This window comes from Phocoena sinus, chromosome 5, assembly GCF_008692025.1.
Source record: "Phocoena sinus isolate mPhoSin1 chromosome 5, mPhoSin1.pri, whole genome shotgun sequence".
Classification (NCBI taxonomy): Eukaryota; Metazoa; Chordata; class Mammalia; order Artiodactyla; family Phocoenidae; genus Phocoena; species Phocoena sinus.
In genome coordinates, this window is record NC_045767.1 from 30,706,414 (window position 1) to 30,721,861 (window position 15,448).

The window sequence follows — 15,448 nt, forward strand, 5'->3', positions numbered from 1 at the left end:
CGTTAATTGCCACATCATTTTTAGGAAGGACAAACATCATTGTGAGAGACTGAAAACACAGTCACAATATTTTGCAGTTCCCCTCATTGAGAAGCGGAATCTATTTTCCCACTCCCTGAACTGAGGCTAAACTTTCGACTAGCTTTAATCAACAGAATGTGGCAGAAGTAATGGTGTACAAGTCCAAGACCTCAGGTCTCAAGAGGTACTACAGCTTATGCCTTTCTGCTCTTGAAATGCTGCCCTGCGACCATCACAGAAGGCAACGGTCCCCAACCTTTTGGCACCAGGGACCGGTTTCGTGGAAGACAATTCTACCAAGGCCTTGGGTGATGGGTGAATGGTTTAGGTGGTAATGCAAGCAATGGGGAGCGGTGGGGAGCCGCAGATGAAGCTTTGCTTGCTTGCCTGCCGCTCTCCTCCTGCCGTGTGGCCCGGTTCCTAACAGGCCGCGGACCAGTACCAGTACGCAGCCCGGGGGGTTGGGGACCTCTGACGTAAGGAAGCTAATCTAGTCACGTGGAGGAAAACCTAGGTGCCCCACTGAACGGTGTGCACCAACTGCTAGACATATGAGTGAAGTCTACGATTCTCCAGCCCAGCCAACTCTCCAGCTAAATGAAGTCACATGAGTCCAAGAAAACGGGCAGAGGAACTGTCCAAACAACCCACAGAACTATGAAAAATAATAAATAATTTTTGTTTTAAACCAGCATTAGATAACTGGTGAAATCATTAAAAATGCTAAAGTAACAGAGCGATGAATATATTTAACAGTACTAAGTAAAAAATTAAGATATAATCACCTAAAATTGAGTGATAAAAATAAGGAGAGGGGTGTGGAAGACAGTAAATATATTAACTTTACCTTTGCTCATAATAAGAAACTAAAAGACACTGTCTAAAAATATAGAAGATATTTCTGCCTCTGTTAATGATGATCTAGGTAATTAGGATCAAACCTTCTACTAACGGTAACTTTAAAAACTGTACTTAAAAAGATCTTCTTAAAATAATCAAAGATCCAACATGATATTAATGAATCTCTGGGTGAAAATCTGTAAGAAATTGAAAACTCAGAGAAACAAGCCTAACACTCAGAGTTGCTTTCTCCCTGTGGTTATCTGTTGAAAACCTGATTTGCTGTTTTCTGTAGCCTTGCAGAGCATGGGAAGCAAGACATCTCCTACAGCACACCCAAGATGGGGCACCTGATTCAGCACCCCATACCTCCACTTTTAGGATAGTATCTGAAGGGTTATAACCTCGGGCTAAGGATAAACCAGGAAGCTAAGCCTTACAAAAGCCAGCAGCTTTGATTCAGAACATCTGCACAGTCCAGCACATCTAGACACTTGGACTTGGATGGATGTGATCACAGGCTGGCAGTACCTGGAGGAAACTGGCAGAAGGAAATATAAATCCTCTCTGGAGAACAATTCCATCACCCTAGGCCTTAAATTATTCCCACAAGTAATTTTTCAAAAACAATTCCAAGCACAAAGTCTAAGATAAGTAGTTCAGGTTTGAACACGGCCCTCTGTGTTCTCCAGTCTCCAGCCTGATACACGGCATCACCCTCCTTACAGTCCTTCAATAGTCTGCCAGTGGTTGAGGGTGAAGACAAAACATCTTACCCTGAACACTTCTTAACATGGTCAACGAGGCCCTGAATGATCCTGAGTTCCCAGCCTCCTCCTGGCCCATGGTTCTCCTCTAGCTTCACTGGTCTTTCAGTCCTTTGAACTTGCCATGCTCTCTCCCATTAAAGGGGAATACACTTGCTCCCCCTTAGATGTAATAAATTGTTTTCTTTAATAAAATAATTGATACAAATAAAAGGTGATATGTATATGTGTATGTATTTATAAAATCATAATAAAGAAACACCCATGAACTCAGCATCCAACTGTGAAAATAAAACATTTCCAATACTGTTGAAGCTCTTGGTGTACTCCTCACGGAAGGTATTCCCTTGTCTCCCTTCTGAACTGTGTTCCTTATTCTCTTGCTTTTGTTATTAGTTTACCACACAAATAAGTATCCCTAAACATTATTTTTGCTTGTTTTTTTAACTTTATAACAATAGCATACTGCATCTATTCTTCCATGAATCCTGTTACATTTCTGGGATTCATTTGTGTTAATGAGTATAGCTCTATTTCATCATTTTCACTGCTGGTCAGTAGCCCACTGGAAGGATATACTGATATCCATTCTATCATAAATGGACTTTTGGGTTCTAATTTTATGTTTTCACATACAGTACTACAGGAATATTCATGAACATGTCCCTGGTACACATGTGCTAGTTTCTCTGGGGGTGGAGCTTCTCAATGTGTGTGCCACAGCTCAAAAGTGTGTATGTAGCTGTACAGCAAGGGACGAGGATCCCCTCAGCCCCGGGGGGCCTGTGGGAAGTGAGTTCCTTGGCCTGGGGAACAGACTAGACCCTTTAGCTCAGAATCCCCCCCCCGCAAAATGTTATTTTCTACAAGTACTACACATTTAAAACAGGAAGTGGTGCTGTAGGGCCCTCTTATTCAAAGTGTACTCTATGGGCTAGCAACACTTTATACAGAAACTTGATAAAATCCTTAGGCCAGGCACTACTAGACCTGGTGAATCAGAACCTCCATTTTAACAAGGCCCCAGGTGATTCATACTCACAAAGTATGAGAAGGACTTCTCTAGAGCACACAGAAGTGGGATAGCTGTGTTTCAGGGTGTGGTTACCTTCAATCCCACTAACGCCAAATTTCCCTAAAATGTGGAACCAATAGGTCCTTCTACTAACACTGTCTAAGATTTTCCTGTTATTCCACATCCTTGCCATGCCTTGGTATAGTCGGTCTTTCAAAGTTTTACCATCCTGCCACTAGGTATAAGTAGATATCCCATTCTAGTTTTAAGTTGCTTTTCCCTGATTATTAATGAGACTGAGTATGTTTTCCTTTCATCTGTGAAATGCCTGTTCATGTATTTTTTTCTTGGGTTGCTGGTCTTTTCCTTATTGATCTTATGTGTTATTTGTATAATCTGGATAAAATACTATAAAATTTTTTTTTCTCCCTTTTCATGGCTTGTCTTTTTGTTCTCTTTATGTTGCCTTTCAATGAAAAAAAGTCCTTAATTAGATGATAGTAAACCTTATCATGCTTATTCTTTATGGCTAGCTAGCACTATGCGTGGTGTCCTTAAGAAATCTTTCCCAACTCCAAGGTTCTTCCGTGTTTTCTCTCAAAAGTTTTAAAGTTTTGCCTTTTTGCATTTAAATATTTATTTCACCTGTAATTTATTTTATACATGGAGAATTCATTCTTCAGAATTCTCCATGCATAAATGGAGAATTCATTCTTCAGATTGCAGCTCACATATCAGAGATCAGGGAAAACTTCCTGAGTACACTATACCTAGAGTACTCTCACCAAGCACTATACATCTCTGCTTCATGATACTTAAATAATAGTAGCAATTTTACATGTATTTGTGTTTATTTGTGTTTATTTGGATAATGTTTGCCTCCCCAAGAAGATTACAAACTTCATGAAGATAAGGATCAAGTCTTTTTACTTGCTATTTTATCTCCCTGCACTAAAATAAACACCTGTCACATAGCTGGCTTTCAAGTATTTGTCAAATAAATGGAGACAAGTTCCACAAATATGAAGGACCACAGAAAACTGCCAGCCAAAAACAACAACAACAAAACTACCCCTTTTACAAAGAGAATTTGACAGATGAAACATGGTATACTTAGAGACAGAACCTACAATTCAAAAATAAATCATTTGTCTGTTTATCTATTTATTTATTTATTGGCATTAAGGTAGTTCCCCTGTTAGTTTTTAGTAGCTCCTTAGTAACTGTACATAAACTCTTTTGAAACTAGGAAGGTTAAGCAAATTCTCAACTAATAGCACCATTACCCATTCAAGTTGTTCAAACTAGAAAATTTAAGTCAACTTTTATTATTCCTTTTCCTTCATAAACCTTATCAATGAATTCTTGAAATCATCTCTTGCCATCTGTCTTCTGTATAAATAAATCTCAACCTGTGTCAGCATCCTTCATCTAGATAATTGTAGTAATTCCTTCCTAGCTGGTCTTCCTGTCTCCAAGTTCTTCCTCCTCCAGTCCACCTACCACACTGCTCACAGAAGAAAGATCTGAAACACAAACCTGATAGCATCACCCCCTTGCTTAAAAATTTCTGATGGCTGCTGATTACATACAGGACAGAGCTTATGTTTTTCCTTCAAGTCTTTTCCTCTCACCTTTCCAATGCCATAGCCCAGGAGAAAATGGGAAACTGAGATACAGAAAAGGGACAACTGATAAAGTCAACTTTTGAAGGAAGTGGTCACAAAGATGGACATCTCATCTTCTGAGCTTGAAGAAGGAGTAAATATAGAACAATTTACAGGTGGAAGGTATAAAGTTGAGTAAAGATGAAAAGGTTCAAGAGTAGCTTTGGAAAAACTGAAGGAGTACGAGTGTGAGGGAGCATAATTATTACTATCTCACAACTCTGCAATCTCATCACAAGTTTCCAAAGCTGAAAATAATCTCTTAACTGTACTATTTGTACCTCCAATGTAGTTTTCTAACTTACTTCTAACTCGTATTTCTTTATCCAGATAGTCACCTCCTATAGGGATCTATTCTGCTTTTCCTCAGGCACATCACCACCCTGAGATGATAGATGTATATTAACTTACCAGTGGTTATACCTTAGTGTCATGTATGTTGTGGATTTTTATATAAGGATTATATAAATGTTTATTATTATTATTTTTATAAGTAGATTTTAAAGTGTTTTTTAATAAAATTGTACTCAGTATTATTCTACAATATGCTGTCAAGATGTGATCCTTACTGAAGTTGTATTACTCAGCCAACTTCATCTCAAACTAAGAAAGAGCTTCTGAACCTTGACAAATTTACCTATAGTGCCAGTTTAAAAAATTTTAATGGTATAATGACACCTTTTAAGCACCAGCCAAAATTTCACTCTAAGTTAACAACTAAACATAGCCCCCCAAACATACATCACTATGTTTTTAATAAAGTAATCTGAAATTCTAGTGCTGAATTGTACTAACATGCTTTTCTAAAATAAAGAGGCAAATGGACTTCCCTGGCTGTGCAGTGGTTAAGAATCCGCCTGCCAATGCAGCAGACACGGGTTTGAGCCCTGGTCCGGGAAGATCCCACATGCCGCAGAGCAACTAAGCCCATGCGCCACAACTACTGAGCCTGCGCTCTAGAGCCCGCGAGCCACAACTACTGAGCCCATGCACCCTACAGCCCGCGCACCACAACTACTGAGCCCGCGTGCTGCAACTGCTGAAGCCTGCATGCCTAGAGCCCATGCTCCACAACAAGAGAAGCCACTGCAGTGAGAAGCCCGCACGCTACAACGAAGGGTAGCCCCCGCTCGCTGCAACTAGAGAAAGCCCGAGTGCAGCAATGGAGACCCAACACAGCCAAATAAATAGAATTAAAAAATAATAAAAAATATAGGCAAATGAGATAACATTTACATGTCTCTTTTATTCTATGTTTCTGAATATGAACTCATCAACTGCCTAAAAGTAACAGCATGTATCAATCACTGTGTTTTTGATAATCACTTAAGTCAGGTTTATGCTTTTGGATCTTAACCCTTAACAAATTGCTTAAGAATTTTTACTATACTACCTGAAAATGAAACTAATATAACCAGGTAATAAAAATGCAATCATTCTTGTCAATTACTCAAAGATTGATTTTCACACAAAACTATGATTAATACCTAAGATTCTCATTTTAATACGACAATATAATTTTAAAATGTCCAAACCAATTAAATTGCTTGTCTTTCTAGAACATTAAAATCAGTATACCCATGGTTCCCAAACCTTGTAATTAGGCACCCAAGTTGCCCTCGCAACAAACTCACAGAGTTCCAAGGGATGTTTTAAATTTTCAAGAGAAACACAGAGACAGCTGTCAAAAAACCTTGTGAACTATTAATACTAAGTAGCTTGAGGCACTGGAAAAAATATTGAGAAACATCAGCTGAGAAAGTTTAGGAACTTCTGTAATATTTAAAGTACGTTTTAAAAGTAACCTCTTTATTTCTTTTGAAATGGTGACGAGCATGGGTCATACTAACCTGAGATACACTTAATTTGTCAACTTCTGAACTACAATTAAAGTCATTTACCAATCTAAAGGGAAAATATAAAGAAACCCACTTCTTAACAAATGAACTTCTAAAATTATATTTACTATGGCTTTCACAGTATAGTATCACAATTAAAAGAAAGGAAGTATACCCCCTTCTCTCTGCCTAACGGCCTAATTACTACTTATTCAAATAGAAGCTAATTATTCTTACTCTTTATTCAACATTTTCTTCAACGATAGGCCCTCCCCCACAGGTATTCTATTCCTTAGCCAAGTGGCCCTACATTTCCCTGATCCTACATCTCAGCATAAATTAGTTCTATTCAGTCCCATCTCAGAATAAGACAGCAATTAGCTGAATTTCTTCTTTTTTTGTCATGAAAGTCACAAAATCCTTCAGTCAGAGGGACCTTAGGATAAGCTGATGTGTAAAAGGACTGCTGAAAGAAGAAAGAAAGAAAACAGAATTTCTAGGGGACAGAAAGCCCTGGTTCTGAGAAGGGTAGACTGAGAGTCAGAAGAAACTGAGCTTCAGGACAAGCTCTGTTTCTAACATTAATGACTACAGGCTTTCCTCATTTGTTAAACAAAAGGACTACAGTAGAATATGGATCTGCTACCCGACATCACTCATGATCAAGTCAGAAATACAGATTTCCAAGGGAATTCCCTGGTGGTCCAGTGGTTAGGACTCTGCACTTTCACTGCTGAGGGCCCGGGTTCGATCCCTGGTCAGGGAACTAAGATCCCACAAATTGCGTGCCAAGACTACCCTGGAGATTGTATTCTAGCTCAGTAAGTTGGGTTTCAAGATCACAATCTGTGCAAGGGATTCTGGTGCACAGCCAGATTTGGGAATTGTGATAGATGCTTCAAGTTGACTTACCTAAAACCCAGTTAATGCTAAACCCCTTCTTTCTTGCCTGCCTCTATCATGAAGGCTACAAAGCTAAATATTCATTTTCTAGCCTTCCCTTAAATTAGAGATGGTCTTTTAAAACAGCTATGGCAAATGGTATGTAAAATGAAATGGGGTCAATGCCACGACCCCATCTTCTTTCCTCTCCCTTCTTTCTGCTTTTAACTTTGACTTGCTGTCTACAGGTACAGAAGTTATCTTGTTTCTATAAACGAACATACTAAGGATGGCAGAGTGGAAAGGGAAAAAAGACACTGAGGACATCTAGATCTACTGCATCTGCCTAGACTTCTTGTTATGTGAGAAAAATACCACCTTTCTTGTTTAAACCACTATTAGTTGCTTGTAGCCCAAAGTGTTTCTAAACAACATAGCAACGAAAGAATAGATGATCTCAAATGCACACTTCAGATCTAATATTCTAAAGTTCTAACTTTAAATAATCTAACTGTCCAGGGAATGATACTCTTCTACAACATCCTTGACATACGGCTATCTAGACTCTGATATACAATCTAAAGACATCATTCAGAAAACGATCACAGCTTTAACAATTCCCATCCTTTACATACCTTTTCATTCAGTTCAAGAGCAGATTTTGTTAAGTTCAAGTTCACAAGTTGAATTAAAGTGAATATATCCTATGCAAACCCCACACTAAAAAACTATATACCTTGCATACATAATTTTTAAACAAATAAATTTAACCACATCTTGGTTTAGGAAGGTAAGAAAAACTAATTACAAGGGTATTCTTCATGTATCTTTCTCCATCTTCCCTGTCCTTCATCCTAACTTACCAATCTGGGGCTGAGAAAACATCAACTTTAATGTATAGGAAATATATCTTCTGTGAAAGTCACTAATAGGGGTTCACCTAGAGAAACCAGTGTGGTATTGCAGGCCATCATTTTTTCTATAGTGAATAGGACTATGGCTGGAATAGTAACTGTCCCAAGGTTGAACTAATATAAAAAAGAAAGTATTAGCTATCAAAGCATATCCCCAAATAGACCCTTCCATTTTGCCTTATTCCTAACTCACATTAAAGACAACTACTGCAGAGGCATGAAAACACAGCAATAAATACCAACTGAGATCCCAATTATGGCAAGGAACCATGCTATACAAGGCAGATGGTTGGGTGGCTAATTGTGAATAGATGAAGGGGAAGGGTTCAAGAAGATGCTGCAAAATTCCACTATAAATAAAGCAAATAAATTGCAAAGGTGAGCTAATTTCCAATTTTTCTATTAGGCAGTATCATCTTTAACCTTCATGCAATAAAAGTCAGATTGGAAATGCACTGATTTTCAACCATGCTTTGGTGAACTTTTCATTCAACCTACCAGGATTTGTTGGGTTGTTGGCTGTAGCCAGGGAGGTGTGGTTTTGGATTAGATTGTCTTGGGTTGACGGAAGGCCTGAAGCTGACCACGCAAAAGTACTGTATCCTGAAAGACTCTGCTGCTGGTGGTACTGTTGTGATGGTGGAGGTGGAAGTGGTGATGGATGGCTGATAGCTGTATTTTGACCAGAAAATGAATTATCTCTAATTGGCCTGACAGTCGGAGCATTCTGTGAGGTAAACATTTGCTGCCCATATGGATCACCAGCAGGTAGAGAGGGATATGAAACACTAGGATATGCAGCATTAGAAACAGTTGACAAAGCATAGTGACCGCAAGTAGAGGGAAATCCCTGAGCAGCAACAGAAGAATTGTCAGAGTACATGGCTGGACTATTGTAATGATTCACAAAAGAGGAGTATGGCTGGGAGGCACTCGTATGCAAATGTGATGCTGATGACCCGGCACCTTGGAATGATCCCAGAGTGGATCCCACGACATGAGGAGCAGGAGGAACGCTGCCATACATCTGCTGTGCTCCTGGTTGTGGGCTTGCTGTGTTAGGAGTCACCACATTTTGTGTTGGTACCCTATAGAGACCAGAGTAGTAATCATCACACTGGCTATCCAATGGCAATGAGGTCATTTTCTCAGGTCCTTGAGAGTAATGTCCTGAGGGAGCAGTGTAGCTTTGAGGATGCAATCCATACCCAGATGGAACTTGCATTTGATTCTGTGCCGGACCTGAAAAAAAAAAGAGCAAATGTTTATAAGAATTAGTAAGAAGGTAACTAACTTTTAAGCACAGTTCCCACCTAAATGTTGCCCTAATTTACTTCTTCATAATCCCAAATTGTTACAAGAGATTATACTCTGATAGACCCACTGTGATAGCCTCCAAGATGGCCCCCAATGACTCCCACCCCCTGGTACTGACCCCCTCCCACAATATACCAGGAGTGGACTGTGTGACCAACAGCATATAGCAGAGGTAATGATATATCACTCCAAAGACCTGCCCAGTCTTGGGCGCTGGCACTCTCTTAGATCACTCACTCAGTGTGGAAGAACAAAGCTGTCAAGTTGTGAAGAGCCCTCTGGAGAAACCCATGCAGTGAGGAACTGAATTCTCCTGACCAACAGCTAGAGAGAAACTGAGGTCTGCCAACAATCACAGGAGTGAGCCTGGAAGCAGATCCTTCATACCAAGTAGAGTCTCTCTCTCTCTTTTTTTTTTTAATTGAGGCAAATTTATATAACATACACTCAACCATTTTAAAAGGTACAATTCAGTGGCATTTAGTACATTCACGCTCTTGTGCAACCATCACCTCTAATTTCAAAACACTTTCATCACCCTGAAAGGAAACCCATCCCCATTAAGCAGTTGCTCCTCACTCCTCCCTGGCAGCTACTAATCTGCTTTCCATCTTTGTGGATTTACCTATTTTGAGTATTTCATATAAATAGAATCACCCAGTATATGACCTTTTGTGTTCGGCCTCTTTCACTTGGCATAATGCTTTCAGGGTCAACCACATTGTAGCCTGTATCCGACCTTCATCCCTTTTTATGGCTGAGTCACATTCCATTGTATGGACAGACCACGATTTGTTTCTCCATTTATCAGTTGGTGGGCATTTGGCTGTGATGACAGTGCTGCCAAGGAGTAACTGGATATTAAACTTCCGACGTTACTTTTTTTTTTTAACATCTTTATTGGAGTATAATTGCTTTACAATGGTGTGTTAGTTTCTGCTGTATAACAAAGTGAATCAGCTATGTGCATACATATACCCCCATATACTCTCTCCCTCTTGCGTCTCCCTCCCACCCTCCCTATCTCACCCCTCTAGGTGGTCACAAAGCACCAAGCTGATGTCCCCGTGAGATGCAGCTGTTTCCCACTAGCTATCTATTTTACATTTGGTAGTGTATATATGCCCATGCCACTCTCTCACTTCGTCCCAGCTTACCCTTCTCCCTCCCCGGGTCCTCAAGTCCATTCTCTACGTCTGCATCTTTGTTCCTGCCCTGCCCCTAGGTTCTTCATAACCATTTTTTTTTCCTTTTTAGATTCCATTTATATGTGTTAGCTTACAGTATTTGTTTTTCTGACTTACTTCACTCTGTATAACAGTCTCTAGGTCCGTCCACCTCACTACAAATAACTCAATTTCGTTTCTTTTTATGGCTGAGTAATATTCCATTGTATATATAATCCATTTACATTTAAGGTAATTATCGATATGTATGTTCCTATTACCGTTTTCTTAATTATTTTAGGTTGGTTTTTGTAGGTCTTTTCCTTCTCTTGTGTTTCCTGCCTAGAGAAGTTCCTTTAGCATTTGTTGTAAAGCTGGTTTGGTGGTGCTGAATTCTCTTAGTTTTTGCTTGTTTGTAAAGGTTTTAATTTCTCCATCGAATGGGAATGAGATCCTTGCTGGGTAGAGTAATCTTGGTTGTAGGTTTACCCCTTTCATCACTAAATATGTCTTGCCACTCCCTTCCGGCTTGCAGAGTTTCTGCTGAAAGATCAGCTGTTATCCTTATGGGGATTCCCTTGTATGTTGTTTTTTGCTTTTCCCTTGCTGCTGTTAATATTTTTTCTTTGTATTTTTGATAGTTTGATTAATATGTGTCTTGGCGTGTTTCTCCTTGGATTTGTCCTGTATGGGACTCTCTGTGCTTCCTGGACTTGATTGACTATTTCCTTTCCCATGTTAGGGAACTTTTCAACTATAATCTCTTCAAATATTTTCTCAGACCCTTTCTTTTTCTCTTCTTCTTCTGGGACCCCTATAATTCGAATGTTGGTGAGTTTAATGTTGTCCCAGAGGTCTCTGAGACTGTCCTCAATTCTTTTCATTCTTTTTTCTTCATTCTGCTCTGTGGTAGTTATTTCCACTGTTTTATCTTCCAGGTCACTTATCCATTCTTCCGCCTCAGTTATTCTGCTATTGATTCCTTCTAGAGAATTTTTAATTTCATTTATAGTGTTGTTCATCACTGTTTGTTTACTCTTTAGTTCTAGGTCCTTGTTAAACGTTTCTTATATTTTCTCCATTCTATTTCCAAGATTTTGGATCATCTTTACTGTCATTACTCTGAATTCTTTTTCAGGTAGACTGCCTATTTCCTCTTCATTTGTTTGGTCTGGTGGGTTTTTACCTTGCTCCTTCATCTGCTGCATATTTCTGTCTTCTCATTTTGTTTAACTGTGTTTGGGGGTCTCCTTTTCGCAGGCTGCAGGTTCATAGTTCCCGATGTTTTTGGTGTCTGCCCCCAGTGGGTGAGGTTGGTTCAGTGGCTTGTGTAGGCTTCCTGATGGAGGGAACTGGTGCCTGTGTTCTGGTGATGAGGCTGGATCTTGTCTTTCTGGTGGGCAGGGCTGCATCTGGCAGTGTGTTTTGGGGTGTCTGGGAACTCAGTATGATTTTAGGCAGCTTCTCTGCTAATGGGTGGCGTTGTGTTCCTGTCTTGCTAGTTGTTTGGCATGGGGCGCCCAGCACTGGAGCTTGCTGGCCATTGGGTGGAGCTGGGCCTTAGCATTGAGACGAAGATCTCTGGGGGAGCTCTCGCTGATTAATATTACATGGGGCCGGGAGGTCTCCAGTGGTCCAGTGTCCTCAACTCGGCTCTCCCACCTCAGAGGCTCAGCCCTGACACCAGACCAGAGCGCCAAGACCCTGTCGGCCACACGGCTCAGAAGACAGGGGAGCAAAAAAAAAAGAAATAAAAAAATAAATAATTAAAATGAAAAAAAAATAATAAAGAGAACCACCAACAAACAAATCCACCAGTATAACAAGCACTAAAAATTATACTAAGATAAACATACAAATCAGAAACAAATCAGTCGCAGACAGCAAACCCCAAGTCTACAGGTGCTCCCAAAGTCCACCGCCTCGATTTAGGGATGATTCACTGTCTATTCAGGTATTCCACAGATGCAGGGTACATCAAGTTGATTGCGGGGATTTAATCCACTGCTCCTCAGGCTGCACGGAGAGATTTCCTTTTCTCCTCTTTGTTCGCACAGCTCCTGGGGTTCAGCTTTGGTTTTGGCCCCACCTCTGCGTGTAGGTCGCCCTCAGGCATCTGTTCCCTCCCAGACAGGACGGGGTTAAAGCAGCGGCTGATTAGGGGGCTCTTGCTCATTCATGCCGGCGGGAGAGGGGTGCGGTAGTTATAATTGGAATGCGGGGCGAGCCTGTGGTGGCAGAGGCTGGCGAGACGTTGCAACAGCCTGAGGTATGCTATGTGTCCTCCCGGGGAAGTTGTCCCTGGATCACAGGACCCTGGCAGTGGCGGGCTGCACAGGCTCCTGGGGACAAGGTGTGGACAGTGACCTGTGCTTGCACACAGGATTCTTGGTGGCTGCACTAGCAGCCTTAGCATTTCATGCCCGTCTCTGGGGTCTGAGCTGATAGCCGCAGCTCATGCCCGTCTCTGGAGCTCGTTTAGGCGGTGCTCTGCTTTCTGTGGGCAGACAGGGAAGGAATCCCCTCTCCTTGCGCACCCCGAAACAATGGTCTCTTGCCTCTTACGCAGGTCCAGACTTTTTCCCGGACTCCCTCCTGGCTAGCTGTGGCGCACGAGTCCCTTCAGGCTATGTTCACGCAGCCAACCCCAGTCCTCTCCTTGGGATCCGACCAAAGCCCGAGCCTCAGCTCCCAGCCCCCGCCCGCCCCGGTGGGTGAGCAGACAAGCCTCTCAGGCTGGTGAGTGCTGGTCGGCACCGATCCTCTGTGCGGGAATCTCTCCGCTTTGTCCTCCGCACCCCTGTTGCTGCGCTCTCCTCCGTGGCTCCGAAGCTTCCCCCCAACCCACCCCGTCTCTGCCAGTGAAGGGGCTTCCTAGTGTGTGGAAACTTTTCCTCCTTCACAGCTCCCTCCCAGAGGTGCAGGTCCCGTCCCTATTCTTTTGTCTCTGTTTTTTCTTTTGCCCTACCCACGTACGTGGGGATTTTCTTGCCTTTTGGGAAGTCCGAGGTCTTCTGCCAGCATTCAGTAGGTATTCTGTAGGAGTTGTTCCACATGTAGATGTGTTTTTGATGTATTTGTGGGGAGGAAGGTGATCTCCATGGCTTACTCCTCCGCCATCTTGAAGGTCCCCTCCCAAGTAGAATCTAACTAGAGTCCCAGCTGATAGCCTGACTACAATCTCATGAGACCCTAAACCAGAACCACCTAGCTAGGCTGCTTCATGTCCCTCAGAAACTATGAGATTAAATATTTGTTGTTTTAAGTTGATAAATTTTGGGGTATTTTGTTATGCAGCAATAGATAACAATATACCTAGCATGGAAGATGTTCAAACCTTTCTTACAGGCTTTTTTTTTGTTTTAAGTTATAAAAGTAACAATATATCCACTGTTAAAAGACATTCAAACAATGAAGAATATAAAGTGAAAAGTACAAGTCCCCTTCTCTCCCTGGTAGCTTATGTCCTATGTCCCAGATGTAGCTACAGTTAATGGTTTCTTGTGTATCCTTTGTATACCTATATACACATATGTAATGTATATATAAGCATATATATTTAAACAGGCATAGATCATACTACAGTTTGACAGCTTCATTTTTTTACCTAATATATCCTGGATCCCCTTCTGTGTTAGCATATACAAACTTCATTCTTCTTCTAAAAGAATCTATATGGTATTTCATTGTAGAAACATAACATTATTTACCAAATCCCCATTGATGAGTATTTATTCCAGGGAGAGAACTAATTTATGAAGTCAACTTCTTTGATGAATCTGCAGGGTAAGTTCCTAGAAGTGAAACTGGAGGTTCAAAGGGTTTGGGGGCTATTAAAATTGACCATTATTGCCAAATAACTCTCCAAAAATGTCTATCAATTTATACTGCTCAGCAGTAATGCTTAAGAATGCCTCATCTTCCCAACACTGAGCACCATTTTAATCTTTGCCAATCTAATAAGAGAGAAACATTTTAGTTTGCAATACTAGACTTTGAGTGATGCTCAGAATCCTTTCGAATGTTTCTTAGCCATTTGGGTATCTTTCTTTGTTATTTGCCCTTTTCCCACAGGATTGTGCTTCCCTTAATAATTTATAAATGTTCTTGTATGTTAAGAAATTTAACCATATGTTATTATTATGTGCTGTCTATATTTTCCCTGTTATTGTTTGTTTTTTAACTTTGTTCATGTTGTCTCTTGCTATAGTTTCTCAATTATTATATAGTAAAATCTTTCATGCTTGATAAATTTTAAAATCATACTTAGTATAGCCTGCCCCATTCCAATGTTATAAAGCTATATACCAATGTTTTCCTCTAGTGCTTTTAATACTTCCATTTTTATGTATTTATCTTTGGTCACTATAGAATGTATTTATTTTATCAATACCATTAAAGTTAACAACAATATTAATATTATTAATAGTCTAAACATTACTAAACATTAGATTTTGTGCTGCTCACTGTTCTAAATGTTTTACATACATTCACTCCTTTAATCCTCACAGCCCCCTGAAGTAAACAGTATCATTATAACCGCTTTATAAATAAAATAAACGAGGCACAAAAGTTAAGTTGTTCAATACAGTCACATACTTAGGAAGTAAGAGGGCTGGGATTTGATTCAAATAATCTGGCTCAAGTCCGTGCTTTCAGACAATGATCTGCTGCCCCTCGCTACACTAAAATCCTGCTACCTTTCTTTAGCCAAGAAGAAGGTCAATTATCTCAAACAATGGAATTCTAGCTTTGCTTACAAGGGCAAATTTAATTATCCTAGAATCTAATTTTCTTGTCTTGTGGAATGAAATAGATTATCTGTATCATACCTCAAATGAAAAGATAATCAAAATATATATATATATTTCAAGCTGTTTCAAGTTCACTGACACAAAGAAAGTGCCACTGTATTCTTTGCCATAATAATGTATAAAAATAGAAAATAGACAATGTGTTTATAAAAGATATATGAATAATTTCCTTATTCTGTTTTCAATTCCTACTAAATAATGCAGTGG

General features: G+C 40.3%; 1 protein-coding gene and 1 non-coding gene across 8 annotated transcripts in view; one reads left to right on the top strand and one right to left on the bottom strand.

The window, feature by feature from the left end:
* Positions 1–15,448, bottom strand: part of SEC24B (SEC24 homolog B, COPII coat complex component) — a 94,184-nt gene that overhangs the window by 63,344 nt on the left and 15,392 nt on the right. For 6 of the 7 annotated variants that reach the window (XR_004350096.1, XM_032633410.1, XM_032633414.1 and 3 more), the window contains exon 2: positions 8,443–9,186. Coding sequence is in view for 5 of the 7 variants with exons in the window: in XM_032633410.1 (XP_032489301.1) it covers positions 8,443–9,186 (744 nt within the window). In the remaining 2 variants the exon portion in view is untranslated. The remainder of the gene's footprint in view (positions 1–8,442; positions 9,187–15,448) is intronic. The other variant, XM_032633415.1, reaches the window with a different exon arrangement.
* Positions 6,842–6,914, top strand: TRNAE-UUC. The gene has a single exon. It is a non-coding gene; the product is annotated as a tRNA-Glu (tRNA).